Source organism: Anser anser (assembly GCF_964211835.1).
Source record: "Anser anser genome assembly, chromosome: 10".
NCBI lineage: Eukaryota > Metazoa > Chordata > Aves > Anseriformes > Anatidae > Anser > Anser anser.
In genome coordinates, this window is record NC_139730.1 from 2,979,020 (window position 1) to 3,006,198 (window position 27,179).

The 27,179-nt window shown below is 50.2% G+C and overlaps 1 protein-coding gene across 6 annotated transcripts in view; it reads left to right on the plus strand.

The window, feature by feature from the left end:
* IGDCC4 (immunoglobulin superfamily DCC subclass member 4) overlaps positions 1–27,179 on the plus strand; it is an 86,773-nt gene that overhangs the window by 52,099 nt on the left and 7,495 nt on the right. For 5 of the 6 annotated variants that reach the window (XM_083849960.1, XM_083849962.1, XM_083849963.1 and 2 more), the window contains 14 exons: positions 7,513–7,647; positions 10,230–10,385; positions 10,922–11,332; positions 12,206–12,370; positions 13,258–13,395; positions 14,801–14,974; positions 15,561–15,794; positions 20,382–20,489; positions 21,206–21,389; positions 22,077–22,204; positions 22,563–22,733; positions 23,301–23,438; positions 23,945–24,050; positions 24,722–24,956. In XM_083849960.1, the coding sequence (XP_083706086.1) occupies positions 7,513–7,647; positions 10,230–10,385; positions 10,922–11,332; positions 12,206–12,370; positions 13,258–13,395; positions 14,801–14,974; positions 15,561–15,794; positions 20,382–20,489; positions 21,206–21,389; positions 22,077–22,204; positions 22,563–22,733; positions 23,301–23,438; positions 23,945–24,050; positions 24,722–24,956 (2,483 nt within the window). The remainder of the gene's footprint in view (positions 1–7,512; positions 7,648–10,229; positions 10,386–10,921; positions 11,333–12,205; positions 12,371–13,257; positions 13,396–14,800; positions 14,975–15,560; positions 15,795–20,381; positions 20,490–21,205; positions 21,390–22,076; positions 22,205–22,562; positions 22,734–23,300; positions 23,439–23,944; positions 24,051–24,721; positions 24,957–27,179) is intronic. The other variant, XM_083849961.1, reaches the window with a different exon arrangement.

A 27,179-nucleotide genomic window follows, 5' to 3' on the forward strand; every position in this document is an offset into this window, starting at 1 on the left:
TCAGCTAACTAACCCTCCTTGTGAGCACCTCGTATGTGGGGAAAGGAGCCACGGGACAGCCTTTGTGTCCTGCGCTCCTCTCCAAAGAGCCCCTTTCCCAATTTAATTATAAATAGAGTTATGATTAAAGAAATATGGGAGCCCTCAGTCCCAGAGGCTGGTGAGCTTATGCCCCCCTGGCCCTTTGGGGCTATATGTTTGGGTTTCAGGGCAGGTTAGGACGGCGCTGCTCTGCCTTTCTCCAAGGTGCTTCGGGTACACCAGGTACCTGCTCCTTGCTTCTCACCCTCTGTAGGTTAAATCCTGCTCTGAGTGCCTTTCTCAGTCAGAAACTGAGAAATTTCTCACTCTCACCGATCTATGAAAAAGCACAAAGAGCTGTTCAAAGCTTATGCATAATAGTTTTTATCTGCAGTAGTGACATTATCAATGGCATTTGAATGTGGTCCTGGTAGGTTGCTGTGCCTTGGGCTTGCATTTCCCGTTGCCTCTGCCATGTCCCAGCTTTGGTTCTGTCTTCTGCCTCCCAGAAGCTCTCCGTGACGCATCCTCAGGCTGCTGGAGATTCAGACGCACGGTCCTGAGGTCTCCAACCCTGTGGACCCCAGCAGAAAAGCAGAAAGAGCCCCGGTTCCCGTAGGGCAGCTGGGGCTGCGTGGCCGCGGCTGTCGGCGCGGCGCCTCCTGTTTATTGAGCCTGGCTCCCGCTCGGGGCGCTGCAAAAGCTCGCTGGGGAAGCGAGCAGGAATCCGTCGTGCAGTCTGGCTGGCTCCGGGCCCTCCTGGCGTAACGAAGAGCAGTTCCAACTGCGTGTACGCAAACACAGAGCCAATGTTGACAGCTTTACAGGAGCTGGAGCGGTGGGCAAAACACGCTCAGGCTGCTTTGCAGCGGGGCTCAGCGTTCCCTGGATGTGTAAAACTCCGTACCCCGAAGGATCGAGGGCAAAACCTGGGGTGGGGGAAGAGCCCCCTAAAAATCCTAGGCCGTTCCTGGAAAGCTGCCACTGCTCAGCCTCTTCGTGGGCTTCTGGTTACACCCAGTCCGGGGTGTCAGCTTGTGGCTGAGCTAGTGCATTAAGGGATTTAATTTCTGGGCTGAAAGCTGTCAGCTGTATAAAGAAGTGGAGGGGAATGAAAGAGGACTGCCTGATGGCCCCTCTGCCTGTCTGGACTGGGATCCATGTGCTCCCTTGGCTTCCAGACAAGGGGCGAGGAGCTGGGGGAAGCATTGAACAGACTGTTTGTCCCAGCCAAGAGAAAAGCAGTTCCTAGAGCAGCTCCTCCTGCCGCACTCAGCTAGCGACGTGCTCCAAGGAGAGACCCCAGAGGCCGTGGCGGGTGCGAGGAGGGTGTCCGGTGCTGCATGAACGCTCCTTGTCCAAACTCGTTAATCTCTTATGTTTTTTAAATCAAAGAAGTGTATTTTTGTCTATTAAATTCTCCGTTTTGCATATTGTAGGCTGTAGGTTTCGTGCCTGCTGTTAGAAGGAATGCTGCCCTGTGTGTTTGGGGATCTGTTTGCTGCCTTTTTGTTGGGGATTTTGTGATAGTAGCTTGAGAATACAATGGCTGTGTGTGGAGGTCTCTTAATAGCTCTAAGAGTGTGATTAGACTTCTGTGTTTTAATCATTTATGCGTGTTTCTTCGTGTGATGTTTAAGAAGATAAATTCTGCGTAGCTGCTCTGCTACAGCACTGACTTGTTGAGGAAGACAGGCTCCATCCCTCTTCCAAAATGCGGACGCTCAGGTTTTCAATTAAACTTTTGCATTGACAAATGCATAACTGTTTACAAGATGTTTTGAGGAGGTGAGGTAAAAAGACAATACGAAACTGAGTTACTGAGCTCATTTACATTATTGGGCAGGAAAAAAACAGCTATGCCAATACAGTGTCACTTGTGCAATAAAAACCAAATTCCTTTTCAGCCGCTCTTCCAGGTTGGACTCGTGTCTCTCTCTGCAGCTCCTGAAAAGGGAAAGGAAGGAACATTGCTGATGGTGGAGGCTATGGGCACTGGTGCTGCCGGCTTGCAGTGGGGAAACTTTGCAGTCTCAGTACCCAAGGGTGGTTAGTGCTGGAGTTTCTGTTGTCTCTACGAGCCTCTGAGACACACATCTAAAAGCTCCTGCAAGGCTTGTTTGTGAACCAGAGTCTGATCTTCTGCAGAGGAGGCGTTTTCAGTGCAGAGAACGTCAAAGCAGTAACGAATATTTGGTGAATTGAGCCTGTAAGCTTGTAAGCAAAGGTTACCCCTCCCTGGCTTCAGCGATGAAGGAAAACAACTTGGATTCAGATAGCCACAGGGATTGGCGTAGCAAAAGGGCAAGAGGGAGTTAAGAGAGAAGCTAACAGCAATTTTTGGAAAGGGTGCATGGTTGTGAGAGCTGCTTTTGGGGAAAAGAGGTAACATTTGACTTGTGACACTTTGGGGAGGCCAGAATTTTTGGGTGTCTAACATCTCAAGTCACTTCTGGAAACCACTGGGGCTGATCCTTTGGCTGCTTCACTTTCTTGTTTTCAAGCTGTGCATCACTGTGCTCAGATGAGGACAGCTACAAAAGAAGAAATGCTTGCTGCTAAGTGTGCTCAGTTTTGAGACCTGACATTGTTTATATTGCCCCAAAGCAGATGTGCCAGCATCTTAGGATCCAGTTAGGCGAGCATCCTGCCTTGACATTTTGCCTGCTAGAATCTCCTGTTCCGAGTAGAAGTAGAAATGAATCATCGATAAATTTCCAGGACGGTGTAAACAGAGGACAAAGGCAGGTGCGGAGGATGTTTTTTCTCTTCTGTGGTTGCTGTCAGCTGTCTCCCTGCGCGATCCAGGAGGTCTGTGAGTTGTGTGAGAGAAGGGAAGGGAGCTAGGGAGTGGGAGTAGGACGAGCTCAGCAAACACAGCGCCTGCATTTTTGAAGGTGTGTGCTTTGCAATGGGTAATTTGCTCCTTTATTGTCTGCAGAATAACAGCAGTGACAGCATTGACTTTCTCTAATGAACAGCTGCTCGGTGCTAGAATCTATTCCCGGAGGAGACTTGCAGGGATGAATAAGGTTTCATGCTCCTCCTCTGGAGAGGGTGAGAAAGTTCTCAGAACAGAAGATTGTTGCTTGATTGTTGGATATCTCCAAATCTTGAGCTGCCGACAGCTGAGAGCTGAGCGTGTCGCCATGCAAGTCATGTTTAACCTCCAGCAGTTCTGCCGAGGCAGGGTGTTTATGGAATCAAGAGAGAGGTGTTAGTTCCCGTCCAAGAAGTCATCCTCTTGTCACTGCAAACGACTGTCACAAATGGGCTGAACAAAACCCCTTTTCCTCCTGTTGCACTGCCTGAATTCTTAGCTGATACTCCGAGCTAGCAGGAGCTGGGGGGGAGAGGGTAGCTGATGAATTATGGATGTGTTAGAGGCAGGCCCAAGTTGTAAACTCGCGGAGTTTGAAGTCACTCACGTATGTTATAACTCAAGCTAAAACTTCAAATAAACATTTTGCGCTTCGTCCCGAGCAGCTCCCCGCGGTGCCTCCCTTCACATCCCTGTGCGGTTTCCCTCCTCTCTGAACCTATACAGGATTTTCTTACAGGTTAGGCAGCTCGTGGGCAGAGATGTGCTGGGCATGCTCACGATTGCTGTCTGTTCCCTGTGCTCCCCTTGCTACCTCTCTCTGATTTTTATACTACCTCTGCTGATGAGTGAGTGATTTGTGGTGTTTCCTCAGGGCCTGTCTCCACCTGGCCCTGGACCCCATTTGGCCTGACTTTCCTGACTCGTGGTAGGAGGGGAGTAAAATGCATAAACATTGAGAAATCGTCTGGAGTGAGTCATTCATAAACAGTAAAAACTGGGAGAATGTTTTTGAAATATTTCTTGATATCATCAGTATCATCATCTTGTCTCTTGTGCTGGGCCTGCAGCCTTGCAGTCTATCTGTGCAGACGAGCAGAGCCTTCATTTGAAATTGTTCCAGTGACCAGGAGATTTCCCTCAGTCTCAGTACCCCCTTCAGAGCCATCCCAGAGCAGCGTTTTGCACCCTACATGCAGGTTTTGGTAAAAGAGAGTAAAATTGGTCCAACTGATTCAGAAGGGCAAAAACTCCGCAAAGGCAGCGGTGATGGTGATGGAGTTTTTATCTGAATTCATGGGTCATGCCTTGGGCTGGGCAAAGCTTTTGCCTGGGGCAGCTTTGCTCCTTGGAGAGGCAAAACAAAGAGGGGGTTGTGGGGGAGAGGAATCTCAAAACCCAAGTTTAAAATAGCAGCACTGTGGAAAGCTTTTAGTGCTCCAGACTGGACGGCATGGTGCAGATGTGTTCGGTGACCTATTTTGTTCAGGCAGTGAAAGATGTCTTGGAAACTGCAGCTCTTTTTTCCTTTGGTTCTAACAACATTCCCTCTTGACCTGAAATTATTTCAGTGGCAGCGGAGGCAAAAACTAGAGTTGGTTTTGCTCTGATGTTTGTCAGACTGCACTGAGCGGAGGTTTTCCTGGTTAGCCGAGTCTGTTCTTGGGAACTCTTCAAACCAAACCAAAGCCAGTTTGTAGCAGTTAACCTGAGCTCCGTCCTATCTGACTGGCCTGTTGAGAAAGCAAGGGAAAAATGTGCTCCTCCAAAGAGGAGCTTGACTTGTAGGCTTGCTCTGCAGCCCCACAGTGAAATACAGAGCTGGAGAGAACTGCTCGTGGGTGCAAGAGGTACGCAGGGCATTCAGCCATGCACACACCAAGGAATGTACTGGGAAAAAAAGCAGAACTGTTTAATTTTTTAATACAATTTCAGTAACAATCAGTGACAAACAGACCTGGCATCTGAGCTAATACGTTTTTCCCTATAGTTTTTCAAGGCTGAGACCAGAGTTTTGGACGAGGGGAGCAGAAAGGGATGCTTGAGCTGCAGATCCCTGTGGCTGTCGCCCCTCTTAGTTGTCAGAGCCACTGAGACTTGCTGTGCGCCTTGGGTTTGGCTGCCAGGAAGCCCCAGTATCAGCCCTCTTTTTACCTTCCAGAGCATGGAGCTGAGGAGCAGCCAGTCGAGAGCCCTGGGGCTCTTACTGGTGGCTTGCCCGCGGCTAGTGGCGCTTGGGACCTTTTCAGAGTGAGGGAGGCTTTGGGCAGCTCGTCAGCTCCCTCTCCCAATGACCGACAGCCCTACGTGGCTGTTGAGGGACTGAGTGATGTGATGCCGGGTGTAGGAAAGGTGTGTTCGCGTGAAATTCCTGCAGCCTCTTCCATGCTTGTGCCAGGCACACCTGGGGGCTGCCCGCCTGGCTGACACAGAGGGATGCAAAGGGTCTGGGAGCTCGCTCTCGTCCTCTAAAAACGATAGAGAAAGCTGCTTGAAAGTCTGGCGAGGGATGTGTTGCCATCTGGCTGGTGCTATTTTGTCATTCTAGGCATTTTTTCCCTAGCACCATGCAGAAAAAGATAACATTGTGCACACAGGAGTGTTGCAGCCGGGTCCTGCCCAAGGGGTAGGTGGACAGACAGCCGTGCCCTGCCCAAAATCCTGGCTCAAAAGCTCCTTCCCCTTGTTCTCATTCGTCTGCTGTATGGGGAAGAGCAAGGGCAGAGACGCGCTGCTAATTTAAGAGACCGCACCGAGCCGCGCTTGCCCAGCCGTGTCTCACTTGTTCTGCAGGACTAACGATTACTTGTGGATTTTAGTGCTTTGCTGAACTGGAGTTAAATGAAAGCTGCTGTTCTGGAAAGCCTGGCATTTCTGAGAGCCTTCAGCTTACGTGCCTCTCGTGGAAGCTCTCGTGCCTGTTTCTGCATTCAGCCTCTTTTCTCTCAGTCGCTCTCCGGCTCAGCTCGGTGCTGCAGTCAGGAGTGGCTAGGACGTCGATCTGTTTGGCGAGGGGGCCTCTGAATCCTTGGTCTGTGGTTTCGTCTTGTCCCCCTTCTGTAACTGAATGTGGCAAAGCCTTGGCCAGCTCACACCGTGCTGGAAGCACAAAAAGAGATGTTTACGTGCCCGTGTGCACCAGGCCCCGCAAGCGGCCTACTCCTTCCGCTGGACAGAGGGTGCTTGGCTCGGCTTCCCTTTGTGCCCTGCGGCAGCTATTTTTGCTATTTTTCCTGGTGTTTGCACAGGGCTGGGGTCGCTTTTTGTGTCCAGCCATTGCCCCAGGTGGGGGACCGTGGGCGCTCCTCGGTCTCTGCTTCCATCTGCTGGACAAGCACAGGCTCCCGCTCTCTCCGTTTGCTGATGGTGTTCACCGGCCAGTCAGTACAAACAAATGCTGCCTGGCTGCCACAGAGGGCCTCATCTCCAAAAGTGACCACAGCACACTCAAGGGAAAGGTACATTAGAAGCTGGGTCTGGAGGACGTGGTGCTTTCCTTGGACATCTCCCTCAGCGTCTGGTGGTCAGAGATGTAGGGACATCCTGGGCCGGGGCCTCCAGTGAGGCCTTCAATTTAACAGTCCTGGTAAATGTGTCCTTCATGAGCTTCTCTGAACCTCTTTGGTGGGAACCCTGCAGCATCTTGAGTCTGGGAGTTTCACTGTGGGCTGTACAGAAAGGTCCTGCTTTTATTTGTGTGAGGCTTGCAGCTAGGCCCTGGGAGCACCTGGAGCAGGCCTAGGAGTTACTTACGCTACGTGACTCCTCTGTAGTTACTTCTCCCTTCCTGAGGACAACAACAGAAGTGTCCCTCAGAGTTAGACGTTTCGGGGAAAGCTGGAAAAACAGCACTGCTGCTGTCGAAGGTCATGAACAGTCTGGTCTTCTCAAGCGTGCTCCGGTTGTTTTAATCTGACAACAGAAATCTGGCCGCTGCAAAGGCATTTCCTTCACCTTCCCTTAACCTCTGCTCAGCAGTGGGTAGATGCAGAAGGTTCATTTCAAGCAAAAAATCCCCATCCCGTTCTCAAGAAATTGTGCAATGCAGCCTGTAGATCTTCGTGTAGACGTTACTTGATTTACGTGCTGGCCATTCATCTATGCACATGTAAGCTAAATAGCACACCCCCCTCCAGATGCGCGGTGACTGATTTAGTTAGCCTTTGTGCTCAGGGGTGAAGGGCTGGACACAGAGGCTCGACCTCTCTTTGTTGCAATTTACAATACACGTCTGGATATCAGAATTTCTTTAACCGAGTTGTTAGATTCTTTTTGCGCCGTTACTTTGCCTTGGCGAAGGCTGGGTTGTGTCCTGAGCAGTTGCTCCACATGAGGATAGAGGTGTCTTGTTCCATCTAATTAACAAGCATCCATTTAGCAACCGTTGACGAAGATGCTGGGCTGAAACTCTGCTTATATTCTATGTGAAAATCCTGACACTAATTTTTGTTAGTGCTGGTGTGATCAGAATAAATCTTCAGTGCACTTCTTTGTTATTTTTTCATCAAAACACAAACTCAAGACCTGCTTTTCTCCTCCAACTAGGCACGAGCTGTTAACGCACGTGAGACAACCTGGGGAAGCATGGCTGGGATGGTTTGGTGTTCTCTGCTTTCCTGGGAGCTTCTCAGTTTGGAGGAACAGACTTCTCTTTTTATCTTCGGCCTTAGGTTCCCAGCCAGCAGGAGGAGATGTCACCATCATTGCTGCTCCAGAGAACACCACGGTGGTGGCGGGGGAAAGCGTGGTGATGGAGTGCATGGCAGCCGCCGATCCCACCCCCTTCGTCTCCTGGATACGACAGGGTGAGTGTGTGGGACAGAATTAAGCTTTTGTCATCAAGAGGAACCTGGGGACTCTTTATTTTCAAAATCTGTTAAAAGGCAGAAAAATCTGGGGGACAAGAAAGGTGCTTTTTACATCAGTGCCTAATGACGCAGGTGGTGTCACAGGATAGGGTGCCCTTGCTAAACTGGAAATGCTGATTAAATCTAGCAGGCTACAAAGCACACAATTCACTTTATATCTGTTTGACCTGTGAAATATGCGGAGTTCCGGTGCCTGGATGCCTTTTGATCTAAATTAGTCATACTCATTATAGGAGCTTGAGCGGTAAAGGTCACCAGATGGGGTCAGGCCTCTGCCACTCCTCCAGTGACTCTGAGGTTAGCGGGGATTCTGTGGAATCTGCCATTGCACTGGGGGAAAAAAATGTATTATCTCGAAGGATTATAAAAAAGGATAAGATCTGTTAATTATTGAAATGGCTGTGAGCTGGGAGTGTTGCTGGGTGGTTTTTGTTCAAAAATTTTCCTGTGTTCAAACCACTGGCTTTTTTTTTTTCCCCCTCTCCCCAGAATAATGGAAAGATCAGGAAGATGCTTAGATCTTGCTCGAAGTGTACAAATAAACCAGACTGGCATACGTTACCCAGCACTGATAGCCTCAGTCACGAGTAGGATGCTAGTGTCACTTCAGTGAGCGTCACATCCATCAGATGTTTCAGAGGCTCTGACTGAACCCGTTCTCAGCTCGGGAATCGATTCCCTCCCAGAAAAGGCTCTCAGTCATTTTCATAAATCTGGATCACAATTTAAGACTCCTTCCCTCTGTAACCATTTATTGCAGTTGGTCTTCAGCCCAGACTTGTCCACAGGCAGTGATTTTAGTGTATACAAATATTTCCTCTTCCCTTCAAAAAAGGAGCAAAAAAAAAAATCTCAAGGGACACAACTTTGGAAATCAGATCAGCAAGGATTAAATATTGTGGCAGCAATGTTTCTGTTTTATCCTCTGCGCTTCACAATTAGAAATACACAGCTTTCCCATGCTAGATTACTTACTCATTGCTATACTGAAAGCCCAGAGTATAATAGATGTTATCAGAGTTAAATTATCACTATGAAATTGTGTCAGATGGCGGGAGAGGAAGGGGAAAGAGTTCCCTGGTGAAAGGATGGTGAATTGGTTCCCTGGTGAATTGGCTGGTGAAAGAGTTCCTTGCGCGCTTTATTTTAAAGTCGTTGCTCGGTCCCCTCTGCTTTCCAGCGTGGACTCTTCAAGTGGAAAAGGATGTGTTGACTGTAATAGTAATTCTGTGTTATTATACAAGCATGTTCTTCTGCAGGACAACGTTAAGGAGCAGGCTGGATTACTGGCGCGTAGGTAACTCAGAGGATTGTACCTCCAGGTTGCCAGCTTGGCTCTTGCCAGCCCTGGTGGTGTCAGCTAATTGCTACCATCTGGAGGCAGGTTTTCAAGCCGCTCCTGTGCAAGTGGGGTGCGCAGCCTTTCTGCTCCTTTGAGCGCACAGCCACTGAACTGTGAGGCCAGCAGAAAGCCCCTGAAATAAATGGAGGGGGCAGAGAATCTGATGGCAGCCGTGCTCCCCGCTGATGGTGCTGAGGAGGTGCAGCTGCTCTGAGTGGAGGCGGAGAGCTCGCTCCTGTCTTGAGGTGCAGAGTCAGATGAATTTGTTGGAGGTGAAGGCAGGGAAGTGCTGCAGGTTTTGTTGCGTTCATCAGCAGCTGGAGAGGGACGAGGCCTGGTGTTGTGCGGGTACTGCCCAAGCTGGCTGGCTCTATTAGCCTGATAAGTGCTGCCAGGGGGTTCCTGACTGCCCAGCTGTGCCTTTCCTTGGCCACACTGGCTTTGTCCATACCCTGTCCCCAGCTCTTGCCTTTGTCCCCTCACTCATTCAGGTACCCACACAATGGTCCCCACGTTTCTCCCATCAGAGCAATGCTGGGAGGAAGCAGTGCCCAGCAGCCAGCCGACTGTCTTCGTCTGTAACACGTTGAAGAGCTTAGGGCTGTTTGAAGATGCAGAAGACCATCTCCTCCCTTACTCAGCAGTGCTGGTAAATGTGGAAGCTTCCCAGTGAAGCCATGGAGGTTCCAATTTGGGTTCACTTCCAGGACCCAGAAGAGGGAAGAACCCCCAAGCCATTAGCCATGCAGTGCTCTCACTGACCTTTGCATTAACACACGAAGGGAGGAGACGTGCATTGTGCATGGGGTCAGCAGGCAGATCCAGATCCTTATTTTGCCAAATAAGATGTTAGCATAGCTTTCCCTTAAATGTGCTATTCCTAGAGGGTCTCATTCCAGGCACGCCCTAGGCATTAGAGACCGTTTTGATCCAAAACAGGTCTTTTTTGATTATTGCTAAACAAAACCTTGGGTCAGTGTTCTCTCGGGCTGGCCTACGCCTGTCGAGCACCGAGGAATGTCTGGGCTGAAATCCTCTGCTGGGCTGTGGTTTGGGATTTGAGGGTCTCTCTGCTCCCCAGCTGCGATCCTGGATCTAGGCAGACACGTCGTGTGCGAGCCCTCCTAACGGGCAGCTTGAGGCTCCCTCCCACATTTGTGCACGTTTCTTCCTGCAGATGGAAAGCCCGTTTCCACAGATGTGATCGTGCTGGGTCGGACAAACCTCCTCATTCCTTCCAGCCAGCCCCATCACTCTGGAGTGTACGTCTGCCGTGCTAACAAACCCCAGACCAGGCAATTCGTTACAGCCGCAGCTGAGCTCCGCGTCCTTGGTGAGTAGAGAGCAGGATAAATGCTCCAGGTAAAGTGAGGAAATGCTGGCCGTGTAGCTGTGGATTACCTGGTCTGATATGCAGGAGCTCCCCAAGAGGTCGTGTTTGTGAACCGTGCTGGGGAAGAAAGGAGTCGGGCTAGAGCCAGGAGGCCCTGGGTTGGGAAAGCTCTTGGTGGGAGTGTCACCTCTTTAATTTGGGGTTTAGTTCCTTGTGTTTGCTGAAGCGTTTTATGCCTTGCTTTTGTTCTCCTGGGTCCCCCCGTGGAAATCTGTATCAGCAATTAACTTTCAGCATTGTGGAAGCCAGTAGGGAGAACAGCCTAGGATCAGGGAACGCAGCACATGATTGATACGGAATTTATTTTTCCTTTTGGACAGAGTCTAAATTAAGCCTCTAGAGTCTGCCTGGCAAATCCTATCTTGTAAGCAAAGCTGCTACTGAATAAAACATAGCAGCGAGGGGGGAGGAGAAGGGATTTGCTCTGCTCTCTTTCCCTCCTTCTTCCTGCGTTAATTTGTCCTTTCTCCTCCCAGCTACGCCCAGCATCTCCCAGGCTCCTGAAACCATCTCACGCACCCGAGCCAGCACGGCTCGGTTTGTCTGCAAGGCGGAGGGTGAGCCAGCCCCCACCATTCACTGGCTGAAGAACGGCGAGGCCATCCTCTCCAACGGGCGGGTGAAGGTCCAGAGCAGTGGCAGCCTCGTCATCAACCAGATCGGGCTGGAGGATGCCGGCTACTACCAGTGCGTGGCTGAGAACAGCCTGGGCATGGCCTGTGCCACTGCCAAGCTCTCCGTGATTGTGCGGGAGGGCTTGCCCAGCGCTCCCAAGAAGGTCTCAGCCGTGTCTCTCTCCAGCACCACAGTCTTAGTGTCCTGGGAGCGGCCAGAGTACAACAGCGAGCAGATCATTGGCTTCTCGTTGCATTACCAGCGGGCTGTGGGTAGGTGTTACCTGCCTGCACAGCACGGCAGCGGCCGTGGGGATGTGATGATAAGGGGGGAAAGTCTGTGTCCCTGGTGCTGGGCAGAGAAGACCCTTCCAAAAACACCAGGGCACTTAGTACTGGGCTTTTTATAGTTGCAGGAGTTCCCCTGGGTTGTTCTTAGCATGCTCTCAGCAGAACTGTGCTCAAGGCAAAGAACTGGGTGTGTTAGTTTGGATAGTTCAAGCTGCTGTAGTCTGGTGTTTGCAACACCTCTTTAGAGATCCACTCTCGTACTCTTGTTTCTGTTCCAACAGGGTCGGGATAGCTTTAGTGCATCCAGATGGTTTGGAAACAACCCGAGTTATCTCCTAAGTTGTGTTTTCTTCCTTTTCTAGTAGACACTTCTGGAAACTTATTTCCATTCTTTATTCTTCTTCCAACACGATTTTATATGCAAAGCGTGTGATTATTAATGGAGATACTGAACAGCTATACCGTGTACAGAGGTGGTTACTAAATACCGACAGCCGGAATCTGGAGTGAGGCACTTGGGTTGCTTGGGGCCTGTCTGCCTGAACAGCCAACAGGCCAGTACTCCTGCTGAACTGCTTCTTCAGCTCCTCTGAAATTTGGGATGGTAATTTCAGCTGCTTTAGCATGGATCAAGGAGCTTGAGTCAAAGTGGAGATGTTAACACTTAAGCATTGGATATTTTTGCCCAGTGAGTTCACATAAGAGATGGGTTTTGTACAGACACTTGAAAAATTGGACAGGGCTTAGTGAGTTTGAAGGTGGTTTTACTCTATGGGTCTTGTGATTTAAGTCATTTTTTTCAGGGAATGTCTTGGCAGTTCACTGACCTGCTGATCAGTGTTTCCTTGGCTCTAGGAACAGATAATGTGGAGTACCAGTTTGCTGTCAATAATGATACCACTGAACTGCAAGTCAAGGACCTAGAACCCAACACCAACTATGTCTTCTACGTGGTCGCGTATTCCCAGCTCGGAGCCAGCCGGACGTCCTCTTCCATAATTGTTCAGACCCTGGAGGACGGTGCGTTGAATTAGATGGGTATAACAAATATTCTTGTCCAGTTTCACGGTGGGCGTTGAATATGCTCTGGAGAATAGCATGAAATCCTAGGAACCTCAATCTACTGCTCCTACAGTTTGTTGCTATAAGCCCTTTTAAAGACAGCAACAACAACAACAAATCCAACAACAACAAAAAATAATAAACCCATCCTGGTCTGATCATCAGTTTGGGTGATGAAGAGCATGAAAATGCCCTCACTGATACTGGGGCCCTTGAGAATCCTGCGGAAATTGCAGTCAGTTCCTCTGGACTTTCATCTACCTAATGTGGTGTTGCTCCAAACTTTGTCTCTGGGCCAGACATGATTTCAGCTCAGAGGAAAAACATCTATTGCAATCTGTAGGGGGTGGGAGCAGTCTTGAGGCTGGATCCCTTAAGAGTCAGTAGTTTTTGTTAATATTAGCACCACGTAGCATTTTTTGAGCAGTAAAGGCAGAGTGCCAGAGGGACAGCTGCCCAACAGGGGGCTGCATGCACAGCTCACAACAGACTGCATGACAGAGGCAAGAAACGATGGTTTTGGCAGACCTCAGGCACACCCCTGCTATGCTGCAGGGTGCATTATGTGCTTTTAATGCTCCTGACGTAGTGAACTGCGTGGTCCCATGTGTGTGTGTCAAAAGCCTGAAGAGCTCAGCTGAAAGCATGAAAGCTGCGTGCAGCACAGAGCTCTGATTCTCAAGGGGATGGGGATTCCTGAGCTGAAGCCTGAATCGGTGAGGCGTTTCTTTTAGTGTCTTCTTCGTGCTCCGCACTACAGCGCAGGCCGATTAACCGTTCTGCTGACCTGCCCAGTTTGTAGAGGACACAGTCTTTACTGACTTTGCGTTGTGTCTTCTGCCCAGTTCCTAGTGCTGCCCCTCAGCTGTCCCTGTCAAGCATGACTCCTGGAGACATCCGTGTGACGTGGCTGCCTCCTCCTCCGGAGCTGAGTAACGGCAAGATAACCAAGTACAAGATTGACTACTGCACCCTCAAGGAAGGTGAGAGAGAGGACATTTGGAAAGGGCTTGTGTCTTCTGCTCCTGCAGCACTAACAATGCGTCACGCTGAGGGGAAGAGGTGCAAGGTCCCCCAGCGGAGGGACCCTTTTTTGCTGAGAGCCTCCCTCCCCTAGCTGGACTCTGCAGTTGGTGGTCGCAGCAGTGCTGCTGCTGTGCTACCTCCCGCTACTCCCAGGTGCCTTTTCCCGTGATTGTGGAGGAGCCTGTGTCCCCAGGGGAATGGCTCATGCGATCATGCTGCCCCAGGAAGGCTTGCATCACCAACCCTGTGGTGCCCTCTGCACTGTGTGTTTTGGGAGGAGGGCTTTATGCTGCTTCAGGACAAGGGTAAATGCATTGGATGCCTTTAAAATGGAGTCTAATCAGTGATCCTTATGCAAGTTTTCTGGCTAGGCTGCGTTGCCCTCTTACTGAGTTTTATCTGGTTTTGTTTATATTGTCAGACACTATACGAAGCCTTCAGCAGGGATGGTAACATTTCCACATGCTGAATGCAGTTGTTCTGATTCCATGTGTGCTTGCTTTGCAAATCCTTCTGGGTATTTGCTCTTAAAACCATCAAAGCTCTGCAGCTTCTCACTTCCCGGGGTCATGCTTCTTACTAAGAGAAGGATGGGGAATGTGATGAAGTGTTGGACATGTTCCCATGTGTTTGATCTGGATTAGTAGTCTGCAGTGTGACTCCTGGCTCTTGTTGTGTTTTTTTTCTTTTTTTTTCTTTTTTTTGCCTTGAGCCTGCACGTGGCTCTGTGGTGTCGTAAAACCTTGAAAACATTTACAGTCCAGGGTTCACACTCAACCAGACACTGTTACATGGCAGGGCAGTACTCTCAGTTGAGTTTACACCAGGTGAAGCTGAAAAGCAAGACCTCTGCGTTCACCAAACAGGCCATATGAATCTCCTGCAAGACCAATTAGTTGTTACAGTGAAAATCCCAGATCGTTCTCGGTTTAAATTTCCTGTTATCTCCCCTGTGAACTTGGGTGGGCTGACGAGGGAGTGATAAAAACTCAATCTGGCGTTGGTGAAGGTGTGAGTATTGCAGAGAGCAGGGCTGCTGGACAGTTCTGGTTCAAATTAAGGTGCGGATTTAAATACTGCAATGGGAACCACTGGAACTTACCATCAGCTGTGCTCCTGTTCTGCCGTCGTGTCAGCAGCAGCAAAGGGTTCTGACGGCTCCCTCCAGGCAGGCTCAGCGGTGCTGAAGGCATCCTGTGGTTCTGAATGTGATGAAGGGGGTTGTCAGTCAGGATATCAGCTCTGCCCAATCTCTAGTTCTGTTTTTTCCTGGTGGCAAGAGGCCATGTGGGTGTTGCTGGGCTTTGTGGCTGCACTTTGGGTGGGAAAACCCCTTTTTCATTGGTGTCACCTTGGTTCCAGCAGATCAGGTTACCTCCATTGAGGTGGGTGGAAACGAAACACAGATCACTCTCTACTCGCTGCATCCCAACAAAGTGTACAAAGTACGCATCGCGGCCAGCACCAGCATGGGCTATGGGGCCCCGTCTGAGTGGACCCAGCACCGGACTCCTGACAGGGACAACCAAACGCACGGTAGGAGCTGGATGGTGCCTGGGATTGGGGGCGGGGGCTGCAGGATGTTATTTCTCGGATGGGGAGCTTGAGGCATAACCAGAGATGTTTGCTTTCATTAGGGAATTCTAACTATTGGCTTTGGTTGGACCAGGGTACCAACCTTTAGCTTCCCATTGAGCAGCCTCTGTCTTGCTGCTTGGCTGTGCAGTGGGTCTTTCCTCCCTCCATACGTAGATGTGAAAATTCCTTAAAAAGCAAGAAACAAACAAATAAAAAAACAACAAAGCCTGATTCGGGAGTGGGTAGACAATTCTGCCAAGCAGAGCTGAGCCCAAACCAGCCTCCAGCAGTTGTTAAAGACGGTGGTAACTCTGAATAAACTGAGAAACTCCCATACAGCTTTGTGAAGTGCTTTTTCCTGCATTGTGCAGTTAGTAAACTCATGGGAGAGTTCAACCACACCGTTCTGTTAGACAGTGGAGATGCCCTTCTGGCAGGATGGCCTCTCCTCACACCCCTTGCTCACTGCCAACGTCAGGAAGGATTCAGTAGAGCGAAGAAATAAGAGAGATAAGTGACTGAACACTTTTCTCTTCTCTTCTAGTTCCATTTGCCCCAACGGAATTAAAAGTCCGAGCGAAGATGGAGTCTCTCCTGATAACGTGGCAACCCCCAGCCAACCATGCCCAGATATCAGGCTACAAGCTGTACTACCGCGAGGTGAGCCAAGAGGAGGCCAGCGACGAAAGTCCCCTGGATGGTGCTGAAGATGAGAGCTGGGACGTAGGGCCCATAAAGCTGAAGAAGAAAGTGAAGCAGTATGAACTGACTCGACTAGGTGAGCTGGTCGTCTTAGCAGTGGGTGCAGAAACCAGGTCTGACTCTCACACTTTACAGCAGTCCCAGGATACTTCCAGGTAGCTCAGTGTTATCTGCTCGCCTGCAGGTGTAGAAGTCCACAACTGCAGGAGCTGAGCACTCTGCCTGATTGGTTTTTTATTGTTTTAAGAGCACCCAAAATAATTTCTGGCCTGGGGCTTTTGTGACTTGTTCTAAGCAGAGTTTGAAAGACAGAAATTGATGAAGGCAGTGTAGCAGGGATTGGATTTTTAACCAAGGGCTACTAATATACTTAATATATACTAATGAGGGGATATGCGTCAATTATTGTTCTATATTATGTCAATATGAGAGTGCTTAGATTAAAATCACCAGTCAGGGCAATGATCTCTCCTTGTCTGTATGTTTCTAAGAAGCTCCACGATTGCATGCTATTTGAAATATCTTTATGTTAAAATTCAGATATAGGTTAATTCACAGCATACTAATTTGGGGTCAGCGTTCTCCTCCACCTCCCCTGAGGGAAAAGAGATAGAAGAGTGAGTGTCCGTGGCTGGAGAACAAGTCTGCATTGCAGTCAGAGTTACCTGCCTGGCTTACTACGTTTATTTTTTCCCATAAGGGGTTATGTTTTTAACATCTCATCATACTAATGAATTGATTTGCCAATCAATACAGGATGGAGAGAGAGAAAAGAGCCATGGCAGATGCATCCTGATAACAGGGTTCTGCTTCTTAGAGTTCTTCCATCCCCCACTTCATGCTTCATCCGTGCCCACTGCGGAGACTGAGGGGCGACTGTTTCTCCTGCTGGTTCATCTTACACGTCTGACATGTATATTGTGCATGGTGTAAGGTCAGCCTGCGGCACCTGGACGGACAGCTCGTGTCATCACTGAGCAGGTTTCCAGTACTCCAGGCACGCTGCAGCCATCCCGCCACTGAGAGGGTGTTAACAGTTAGGAGTTTCTCTGAAGAGTTTAGGTCTGTAATTATTGCATTGAGGAAACCACATGTGAACATCATCACGCGCTGCTCTAACCACTGGCAAATCAGTTAGCGGAGGGGCTCGGGAGCAGGCTGAATTGGTTCCAAATGCTCTGGCATGGCGGTGCTGAGAAGGCTGCTTGTTCTTCTGTAATTACTTCCTTAAATTTGGGCATCTGTCAAGACCTAATAGCTTCCTTATGATTTGGCTGTTGTGTATCAGCTATCGTATCAGGAAGAGGCTCTGGTTTCTTCCAGCCATGGCCGTTCTCTTTTCTTCCCCTTGCGCTGCCGAATGACGTGCTCCTGCACGTGTACAGTAACGGGGTCGGGAATCTGGCTGTGCTGTGAAAGGCAGGAGTTTGGACATAAAACGAGGAGGAGGAGCGGCTGGGGTTTAAAAGAGTTTAGGTTTATGGCAGGGAGCTGCCCAGTGCAAGTACTTCCATCTGCTTTAGGGGTCGTGCAGGTAGCAAGGGCGCTGCACGTGGTGATGGTGCTATCCGGTGGCAGGGGGAGGTTTGCCCAGGCTGGCCCAGAGGAGATGGGCCATTGAAGTGTCATGGCTGAAACCACAAACTTAGTCAAGCTTGAAGAGATGAGGTGTCAGGAAATCCCAGAATTAGGCACTGGGAATGCAAGACTTTAGCTCAGACATAGTTGCATGCAGTATTACTGCAAACAAACCAGCATACACACTATGTACTGCTGCAGTGCAGTCACTCAGTGCTCCTTGGCTCCGCTCCTCTGGACACACCGCCCCTTCTCCTGTCTTGATTTAGGGTTAGCCTGAGGGGTAAAACTCCTGTGTAGCTTGATTTAGATTTCCTGATTTCCTTTTTTTTTTTTTTCCGGGAGCACAGCAGGACAAGAGGGGAAATGCCTTCTGACGAGACAGCTCCTTTTGAGACATGTCTCAGGCAGAGGTGGATGGATGGGCAGAAAGCAGCCGTGGACAGTGCTTCTTGAGCACAGTAGTTCTTCATTCACAGCAACAGTGCAACTCTTGCACCAGCAAAGAGCCCTGCCTACGTTTCCTGCCTTAGTTTCCCATGTTGTAGCTGGTCTTGCTACTAAAATAGTGCCAGCTTTGTCCACCACCTCTTCTCTGTCCTGCAGGCTTCCTCCTCCTCATCCTTTGCCTTACTCTCGATATTTGGTTTCTTGATTTTGCCTTTGGTTATGTCCCAGCTCTCTCTATTTGAGCTGTCTGAAGCGAGAGAAGATATTTTCTCCTGTACTCTTGCTAACCTCTGGAACAAACCGTGTCTCCTTGGAGTGATATCACTAAGGTCACTCTTTGCATCTGCTCTTACGTGCAGGCTTATGCGCTGAGTTATGTGCTGAAATCCTGCCAGAGAGGTGGGCAGCTGTTCAAAGGTACAGAAGAAACACAGAAGTTCAACGATCCCGTGAAATCCAAAGGAAGCTGTCCTGAATCACCAGGATGGCTTATCCCTGAGAAATTCTCATCGATTCCTATCTCCGTTCTAGCAGTCAGTCTCTGTAATGGTGTGTAACTACCAGGGCCGTAATCGACAGGAAAAACAAACAGTGAGGATCTGATCCTGTCTTCCACGTTCCCATGGAGGAAGAGCGCATTCCTCTGGAAGTGACTCCCCGGAGATCAGGGTGATTTCCCACTTAGGGGAACATACGGCATCTGGCCTACATGAACACCTTGAAAAACTGAACGAAACAACGTATTTAGCATATTGGATATATTACACAGTCATCCAGATTAGTGATTTGAAATGATCTGGACTAGATTATTCTGCTTATATTTAATGTATGATGGAATGTAGTGAAATACATCTGTTTTCATGCTGCCTACTAGCTTCTTGACAGCTTGATAGAGCTTTATGTCTGCTTGTTCTAAGAGTTTGAACATCTGGGCCTGTGTATAAAAATTGAAGCCAAACCTCTGAGAAACCCAAAATACCCCTGTTTTCAGAATACGACTTGCTTGGTCGTTTAGCAGAGCTGCTCTGGCTTAAGGTCTGAGTGGCTGCCGTGCTGTTCCTACCCAAGGATGGAGATGGAGGCCTTGTCCTTCCCATCACTTCATGCCCCAACAGGAGCTGCCCGCAGCTGTATCACATCTGTGAGCTCTTCCCCATCGTTTTGGATCCCATCATTCACGATGAGCCCAGCCAAAAGCTCAAGCAGGAGGCTGGGGCGTGCGTGCTGCTGAGAGATGGGCTGGGGGTTCTTTGTTTCACCAAGCCTGTGGCCCCAACTGCTTGGAAGTTGAGTGCCTTTTGGCCTCTTCCCCCTCGTGTGGATTCGAAACATTTTCCTGTGGCTGGAGAGCGTGGAGATGCAGATCAGACTGCTTTGGAGGCAGATAAAACTCTGCTTGCTTTCGAGATTCTTTCAGGGACAAAAATGTGGCTGAACTGTTTTTATATTCTGAGCGTGAACGTGTTGTGGAGCAGCGAGAGCCTTTGGTAATTGGTACCATTAGCCTCTGGGAGTGTAATCAGCGCAGTAATAATAAAATTGGCATCCATAAGAAGGGTTTTGTTCTGCTTACGTTGCCTGGCAAAGGGAGCGGTGATCTGTCGGGGCAGGGAATGAACAGGCACGGCCCAAATCAACAAACTTCATTAACATGCTGCAGTCAAGGCAGCTAAAGACAGTCTGGACTGCTCTTGCTGAGCTTCCGAGTGGGCTGGCTGCTGAAGGGAGATGCTGGCGAGTGGCTTATTTGAGAACTTTGGATGTCCCGAGCTGTTTTGTCAATTAAACATCTTCGTGAAAAACCCCTCAGATGTTTCTTAGCATGGCAAAGGAACGTTTCAGCTAACGAAAGGCAGGAGGAAAGGCAGAAGTGGGTTCTGGACCAGGCCAGTGCTGTTTGGTGACACGGCGCCCTGTCCTGCAGCTTATTTTGGGATCAGAGCATGATGTTCCCCATGGAGTGTGTGCCTGTCCGATGGGAAGGCTGTGTAAAGATGATCCTTAGGTTTCTGGCATGGGTTTTGTTTGCACTGTTGCTTTCCTAACCGTAGATGTAGGAACTCTGCTGTGGAGGCAAAATAGTCCCCATACAACAAAGCTCCCAGTGACTTAAACAACAGGGAGGTCAGGGACGTGCTGGAAGGAAGAGCCTTACGGCAGTGAATAAATCAGGAAAGGCTTTAGAAATGGGGTGCATTTTGAGGAGAGGGAAGGATCTCCTCACCCCAAGAATAAACAACACAGTTCATTCACTTCCATGGGGGTTTCGTTAGTAGTTTGAAGGGGAGAAGGATCAGGAGATCCTGAGACGATGTGCTACAGGTCGGGACATTGCTTAACCCCCTCAGGGGCTGTGGAAAGTCCATTTGTTAGTAACAATTTCTGTAGAAAGGGAGAGGAGAGCTAGGGAGTAGCTGTGACAATAAATGCTCCAGTTGTGAGACAATATTTGAATGTGAAAACCCTGTAAGAGGAAGGGGGTGTGTGTGTCCTGATGTATTTTAGCAAATACAAGTCTGTTAGAGCTGCTTTCTTGGGTGGTGGGAAAAGCTAGTCAGCTATAAGAAAACATGTCTGAGTGGAGGGGGACTGGTAAGAAGAATAAGCCCAGTCAAACCCTGCTTGATTTTTCCAGCTCCTGGGAAGCTCTACGAGGTGAAGCTGGTGGCATTCAATAAGCACGAAGACGGTTATGCGGCCGTTTGGAAGGGCAAAACCGAAAAGGCACCTGCAGCAGCAGTAGGTGAGGAATGCCCTGTTCGTTGTCTGTCTCGTCTGTTTGGCACGTGGCTTCAAAGGAAGGGTGCAGGTACAGAAGAAGGACTTCAGGAGGGACATGACCAAAATGGGGAAGGTCCCAAGATAAAGGAACTCCCTTTGACAGTCATTGCAGTTGTTTTGGAGGAGTTATCTTGGGAAGGAGAGAAAGGAGGAAATTATCCCCTTTCTCAGTGCTCTCTGGCCCCATGAGTGGCTCGGGGATGGTTTTGGAAATGCCAGGTAACCTGGGTTTCGTCTCTTATGTTACACACACTCAGGAATGTGGGTGATCAGCATGCCAGGTTTCTCAGTGTTAGAAATCGAAAGCTCTGAGGACTGGGGCTCTGATCCCAGCCCTGTCAGTCTGTTGTAGGGTGGTGAAGAGCCTGTGCTCCTCCTCACCCTGCTGTGGGCCTGTTGAGCGGGTAACTTTGAAGCTGGCCTCCTGTGTGCCCCAGCAGTACGCCACCAGCGTGGTGTGGAGGTCCTCATTAGGATTTTTCCCCACAAATGAGCAAAAGCATGGACAGCTTCGTGCACAGATGGGCTAAGCAGGACATCCGTGGTTACACCGGAGGACAGCATCTTTGTGCAAGCTTCACAGCCTGTTTTATTCCCCGATTTCTGTCTGTGGTGGCTGTCCCTTGCCTCACTGTCATTGCATCTCCACATCTTTCACTTTGTCTTGCACCACCGTAGATCCCCCGGTGCAGAAGGGTCCTCCGCTGCCTCCAGTCCAAGTCTATGCAGAGTCCAACAGCTCAACGTCCATATGGCTCAGGTGGAAGAAACCTGACTTCACCACGGTCAAGATTGTCAACTACACCGTGCGCTTCAGCCCTTGGGGCCTGAAAAACGCCTCTCTTGTTACGTACTACACAAGGTAAAGAGGGATGCTGAGGGTTCATCTGCCATATATTGCTCGTGTCAGGAATAAACACAAGGGAGGAGGAATCTGCAGGGATGTCCCAGTTCTTGGCAAAATCGTAGGTGTTTCAAATGCTGGGATTGTCTGCCTTGGTCACAGATGAATTCAGAGATGGTGAAATGTGGCACTGGGATTTCCACGGTGGGAATTTGTCCATGACTTAAATACCAGGAGGCAATTTACAGACTAGTCTCTGCATCTTTTCTGCATTTTATGGACCTTACGTGCTTATTTTATTTCCCTGTTGATGACAAAGCCAGGCGGAATTCTGGCCAGACTCAAAGCATCCGTGATTTGTGAGATGGTCCTCTCAAGTTTGGTTTAAAAATGGATAGAGTTTAAGGAGTTTTGATTTGGGGATATATTTTAAATCTAGATTTTCATGCAGGTTTTCAGCCTGTAACTAGGCTTTGCTCTGCAAGTACATAAAAAGGGGTCCCAAAGGCTGGGAACCTGCTTTTCTCTGTATCTGGGAGCTGAGTGCTCTTGCATTCACATGACCACAGAAGATGAAGCTTTAGGTGAAAAATCAAATACTGTAAGAGTTAGGATAACCTCTTACGGTGCTCCTGGGAAGGTACCAGGGTAACCATGGCTTCCATCGCATGTTAATGACCTTGTGAATGCCTCCTCTTTTGGCAGCTCGGATGAAGACATCCTCATCAGTGGGCTGAAGCCCTACACCAGGTATGAGTTTGCTGTGCAGTCCAATGGTGTTGGTATCGATGGGCCCTTTGGCAGCGTGGTGGAGCGGTTCACCCTTCCCGACCGTGAGTATTTATGGGGATTGAACCTTGATCTTTCCTGGACTTCTGTGAATCTCCATCAAATCCCCGAGAGATTCCAAGCTCTGATGTCACTGTGTACATAAGAAGCTGAGAGATGCTCAGGATCCCGAGCCCACTGAAGGAGTGCAACATGTCCTGCCCTGTTGGGGGCTAAGTAGCCTCCTTCCCTCTGCACTCTTGACAGCTTGTTTAGACAAGATGTCCAGTCACCTGGGTCACACGTCATTTTATGTGTGCCAGTGATTCATGGAAGGCACGGAGCGGTCGTCGTGCCCTGCAGGTTGGGTGCTCTCCTCCTTGTTTCTGCTGCTCACAGTGGTTCTTTACTCGCATCTGCCAGGTCCCTCGACTCCTCCGTCTGACCTGCGGCTGCACCCACTCAACCCCTACGCCGTGCAGGTGCACTGGTGCCCTCCTGCCGAGCCCAATGGCATCATCGTGGAGTACCTCATCCTGTACAACGCCAACAACACGCAGCCTGACGACATGTGGACCTTGCTGACACGAGAAGGTGAGCCTTCCTGAGGTCCAGGCAAACACCTCTCTTCAGTCTCCTCTAAGCTTAACTAAATACCCCACCAGCTATTTGGTTGCTCCTGCCTTCTCCCCTGGGTTTGTGTGTCAGCCAGCAGAGCCCGGGCTGGTTACTCCTGCTGATTTTTGACTACAAACAAATAAATTGAAGCTGCCAGCATTCTTGAGGCATATGCTGATCCTTGCTTCTGGTCATATAAAAAGAGTCCAGGGATGTGACTGCCGAGAGACATGAAATCACATACACATCTAGGGCTGAACCAGCCATTGCCATCCAGCAGACATCCAGCAGATACAGGCCACTGCCTGGTCACTCCTAGGAGGATGTATGCCAGCATCACTGTATGCAGTCTGTGTCATCAGCTCTGTAAGCAGCACATTCATTAATACCTAGGAGGTGCCTGCATTACCTCTTAGAGCTCATGGCACAAAATGCCTCACTTCTGGCGGTCCAGCAGACTTCCGCTGCTGCTGCTTTGCTGCAGCCCTGTGAATGCACTTGAAATTGCACATTTTTAACCTCTCTTGGCTTGCTTTTGATCAGGAAATATCTTCAGCACTGAAGTGCACGGACTGGAAAGTGATACCAGATACTTCTTCAAGATGGGAGCAAAGACAGTGGTGGGGTCTGGTCCCTATTCAAACGTTAAGGATGTGCACACGCTGCGGGAGAAATTGTCTGGTACGAATTTCCCCTTTGTCCCAGGGCAGGAAACGAGTTGCATTGCTGAAAACCACAGTTCATCAGCAGTGGCATTTCTCTGTTTGCTAACGAATTGTGTAGAATGTGAGATGTGCAGAATGTGAGATGTGACTGTGGGTAGGAGAGTGCAGAGGATCACAGCAGGGTCCTCAGATGTGCAGCTCCATAGGCCCCAAGCAGCCCCAGAACCCATCCCACAGCAGAACTCAGTCTCTCATCTGCCATCTTGGCCCCTCTGGAAAGGCACGTGCCACCTGCATCTCGCTGCCTTTGTTAGGCCTGTGTAGCATGAAATTAATGAATATACACAGATGCCAGCTTGCTTTAAGGTGCTCTAAATTGTCACTGCCAAGCCATATTTGTTTCCTTTTTGTATATAGAGGCACCACCCATTGGTTTTAATGAAATGTTTCTCTGAACTCAGGACACTTTGTGCCTTCTTCCTGTTAACAGCTGAAATAACGCACCTGTCCTTCCCCTACTAGATGTTCTGGACATCCACTCAGTCACAGGAATCATTGTGGGAGTCTGCCTGGGGCTGCTCTGCATACTCTTCTGCATGTGCGCCAGCTTTCGCAACAGCAAGCAGAGGTAGGTGCCACCTCGCCTTGCAGGGGGGAGAGGGGGCTGCTGTGGAAGGAGGCAAAATGTGCTGTGACCTTCTTCCCTGTGTTCAGCTGGGCGGTTTGGGATGCATTGTGCATGACGTCAGGTAATGTAGAGATTGAGTCACGGGAGTGCTAGCCAGCTAAAAAGAACATACTTTTTTTTTTTTCTTTTCCAGTGGGGGGGTTGGAAAGGCAAGAAAAAGGGAAAAAAACAACACTATTTGCCGTTTGCAAATGTGTGTTTGGGCAGTATTTCCCTTCTGTTGCTGGACAGCTCTAAGGATGTTTGGTAAAACTTTCACTTGGGAAGGTGATGAAAGACAGCGACCTCCCTGTGGCTAACAGCTTGGTGTAAGTAGGATTGGACTCAGCCCAGAGCCCCCCTGCTATTCCAGGGGTCTGGATCCAGCCACAAGCATTTGGAGAGACTGCGATAGGAAACCAGCTTAGTGCCTGAGGAGAGCTTTGAGCTGGCGAGAGATCCCAGGCCTCGGAACAAGCAGCTTCCTCACGAGTGTCAGGCTTGGGTCTAGTTGCTTCTACAGGGACAGGCTGAGTGGCCTGGGCTAGATAACCTTGGCAGTCTCGCGGCAGTTTGGGACAGAGGAATGTGAAGATGATCAGAAATGTCAACTCTTGCTTGTTTTCCCTCAGGGAGGCCCTGCCAGGCCTGGATTCCCAGGCAGCCGGCAACCACGCTTACTACCACCGGGGCAGGCAAGGGGTGGCAGCTCCTAGTGCCACCTCAGACGCGCACGAACTGGAGTCCCTCATGTCCCCGCTGCCGGAGGATGCACCCGTGCCCCTGGGAGACATCACAGAACTGACAGAAGTGCACAGCCTCATCCACACGAGCCTCCCTGAGGACATCGTTCATGGGAAGAGGAAGGTAATGAGCTGTGCACGTGGTGACTGGACTCCTACCCCACGCAGGAGCTTTCATTTGGGGTGATCCTGCTGGGAAGTCGGGGTCTGATTCTGTCTGGCTCTGCAGAGTGCTGGTAGTCTTGGCTGCAGGCTGTCAGATCCAAGTTTGGGATCACCGTGCCATCTGCCGCCCTGTTTCACCTGCCAGGGGTAGTGGACCCTTAGCCCCAGAAGAAAAGAAATCTTTCCCGGCTTGCCTGACGTTGCGTTGTCTTTCACTCCTCCCTGCCCATTTCCTCTCTCAAGCTTGTCTGAAACATTTCATTCCATTAGGGAACCTTTAATTGGCCTAATTTAGTTAATCTGTTTATGTCTCTCTTTGTAACCCGGGGAGAGCATGTAAAGTAATTAGGAGGTTCAGTAAGACAAATGCCTTGTGAACGCAGGGGATTTGCACCAACAACACGCTTGTGTGTCGCAGGAGGGCAGGTGAGCTCAGGATGTGTGGCTAACCTGCGCTTGCTGCTAGCAGCGAGGCAGCTGTGGCCTTTTGGAAATAAAATGCCTTCAGCTGCCCTTAACAGATAGCCCTGTGCGCTGAAGCCATGCTCTTGGCTGTCCCTGAGTGCCGTGTCGGATCAGCGCTCAGCTGAAGGAGATGGTTCGCAGCCAAGCCGCATCCGTGGATTTCAGCGGAGTGGAGCTGCCTTTCTGGACCCGAGCCGAAGAAAGAGTGTGAGGAATTTCCTACAGCTCTTTCTGTCAAACAAGGAACAAATGTTTTCAGCGATGGCGACTAACCCCGAGAACAGGTCAAGCGGAGGAAAGTCCCTTCCTTTGGAGGCCTTTCTAGGGGCCGCGTATCCATATCTCTCTTCCGAAGCAGGAATGCTGTCTGCAGAGGTCTGCAGGGTGACTTCTGTGCCTGCAGAGCAGGGGCTGGAGAGGGCAGTGCCCTCCGGTGGGAGGGGGCGATTCTGGCAGTGCTTTCTCTGCCTCCTGAACTGGATGGGGAAAGGCAAGTGAGAGTTAAGTGTGCCAAGTGGTTTTGCTAGCAGAACAAACGGCTTGGTTTTTGATGGATGTGGACAGGGAAGCAGGGATCGCCGTGGAGCAGCCACCCGGAGAGCAGCGTTGTCACCCGAGGAGCCCGGTGAGGTGAGGATGACCTTGCAGGTGACAGAGCTGGAGTGGTGGCCGGGAGCAACAGGCTGCTGTTGCTGGGAGCGGGCACTGGAGGGAGATGTGCGCCCGCACAGGAGACCCCACTGCCCCCTTCCCGCTGGGAAGTGCCACCTGAGCCAGCCCGAGCTCCATCTCACCCGCCTCATACCCTGGCGGGTATATCTGGGTGTGAAAAGCCCCAGGCCGACTGCCTTTGTCGTCTTCTCATTTCTTCTCTCCTGCTCTCTTTGGTTGGTTCTGTGAAAAGCGATGGTAAGAGGAAAGAAAATCCTTTTGGAAAGAAATCCTTGGTCCATCCTGGCAAGGGGAAGCTCCCCAGGGTGCTCTGGTTCAGGTACCAGCACTTGCACTCCTAGTCAACAAAGAAAAGGAGTGAGAAAAGTCTCAGGGATCCCTTTTATTTAGCAACATACCGTGTCAGCACAGGGCTCAGGACGTTGGCTGAGAGACTCGCGGTCCGATGCTGCTGCTGGGCAGGTTCCTGTGGCTGTGGTGCCAAGGAGCTGGCAGCTACAAGCCTGTGTGACTTCTCCAAATACCTGCTGGGCTCTCCGCCCCGCGATGCTCTCCTGAGACCTGTTCTGTGCTGGCTGGTAGCACTGCTGTTAGCAGCAGCGATGGCTGCTCCGGCGCTTGCAGGCTTTTCGCGTGCCGGCTCGTTACGTAGCATTTCGGGGATTATTCTTCATTGGTTTTGTCCTTGTGGCAGCCTGAGGCTCCGTGTTGTTAGGAGATGTGCGGCACAAAGAAGGGCCAGTAGCAGTAGCCCCTCTCTCCTGTAGCCCCTCTCTCCTGATCTCCCATCACAGTGTGGGACCAGGCGGGTTCCCAGCAGTGCGGCTTCAGGAGGAAAGGACAAAATCGTGTCTGGGTGGCACCACGCGGAGGTGGGGTGGCCCTTGTGCTGCTGGACACCCCCAGGGGCCCTCACGGACCCCCTCTGCTTGGCTGCTGAGCAGCCCCTTTACCTTCCTCTCTGTGCGTTCCCCGGTGGTCACACACCAGGGTCTGTACGAGCACTGACAAGTGATTTTTTTTCCTTTTTTTCATGTCTTCCCTT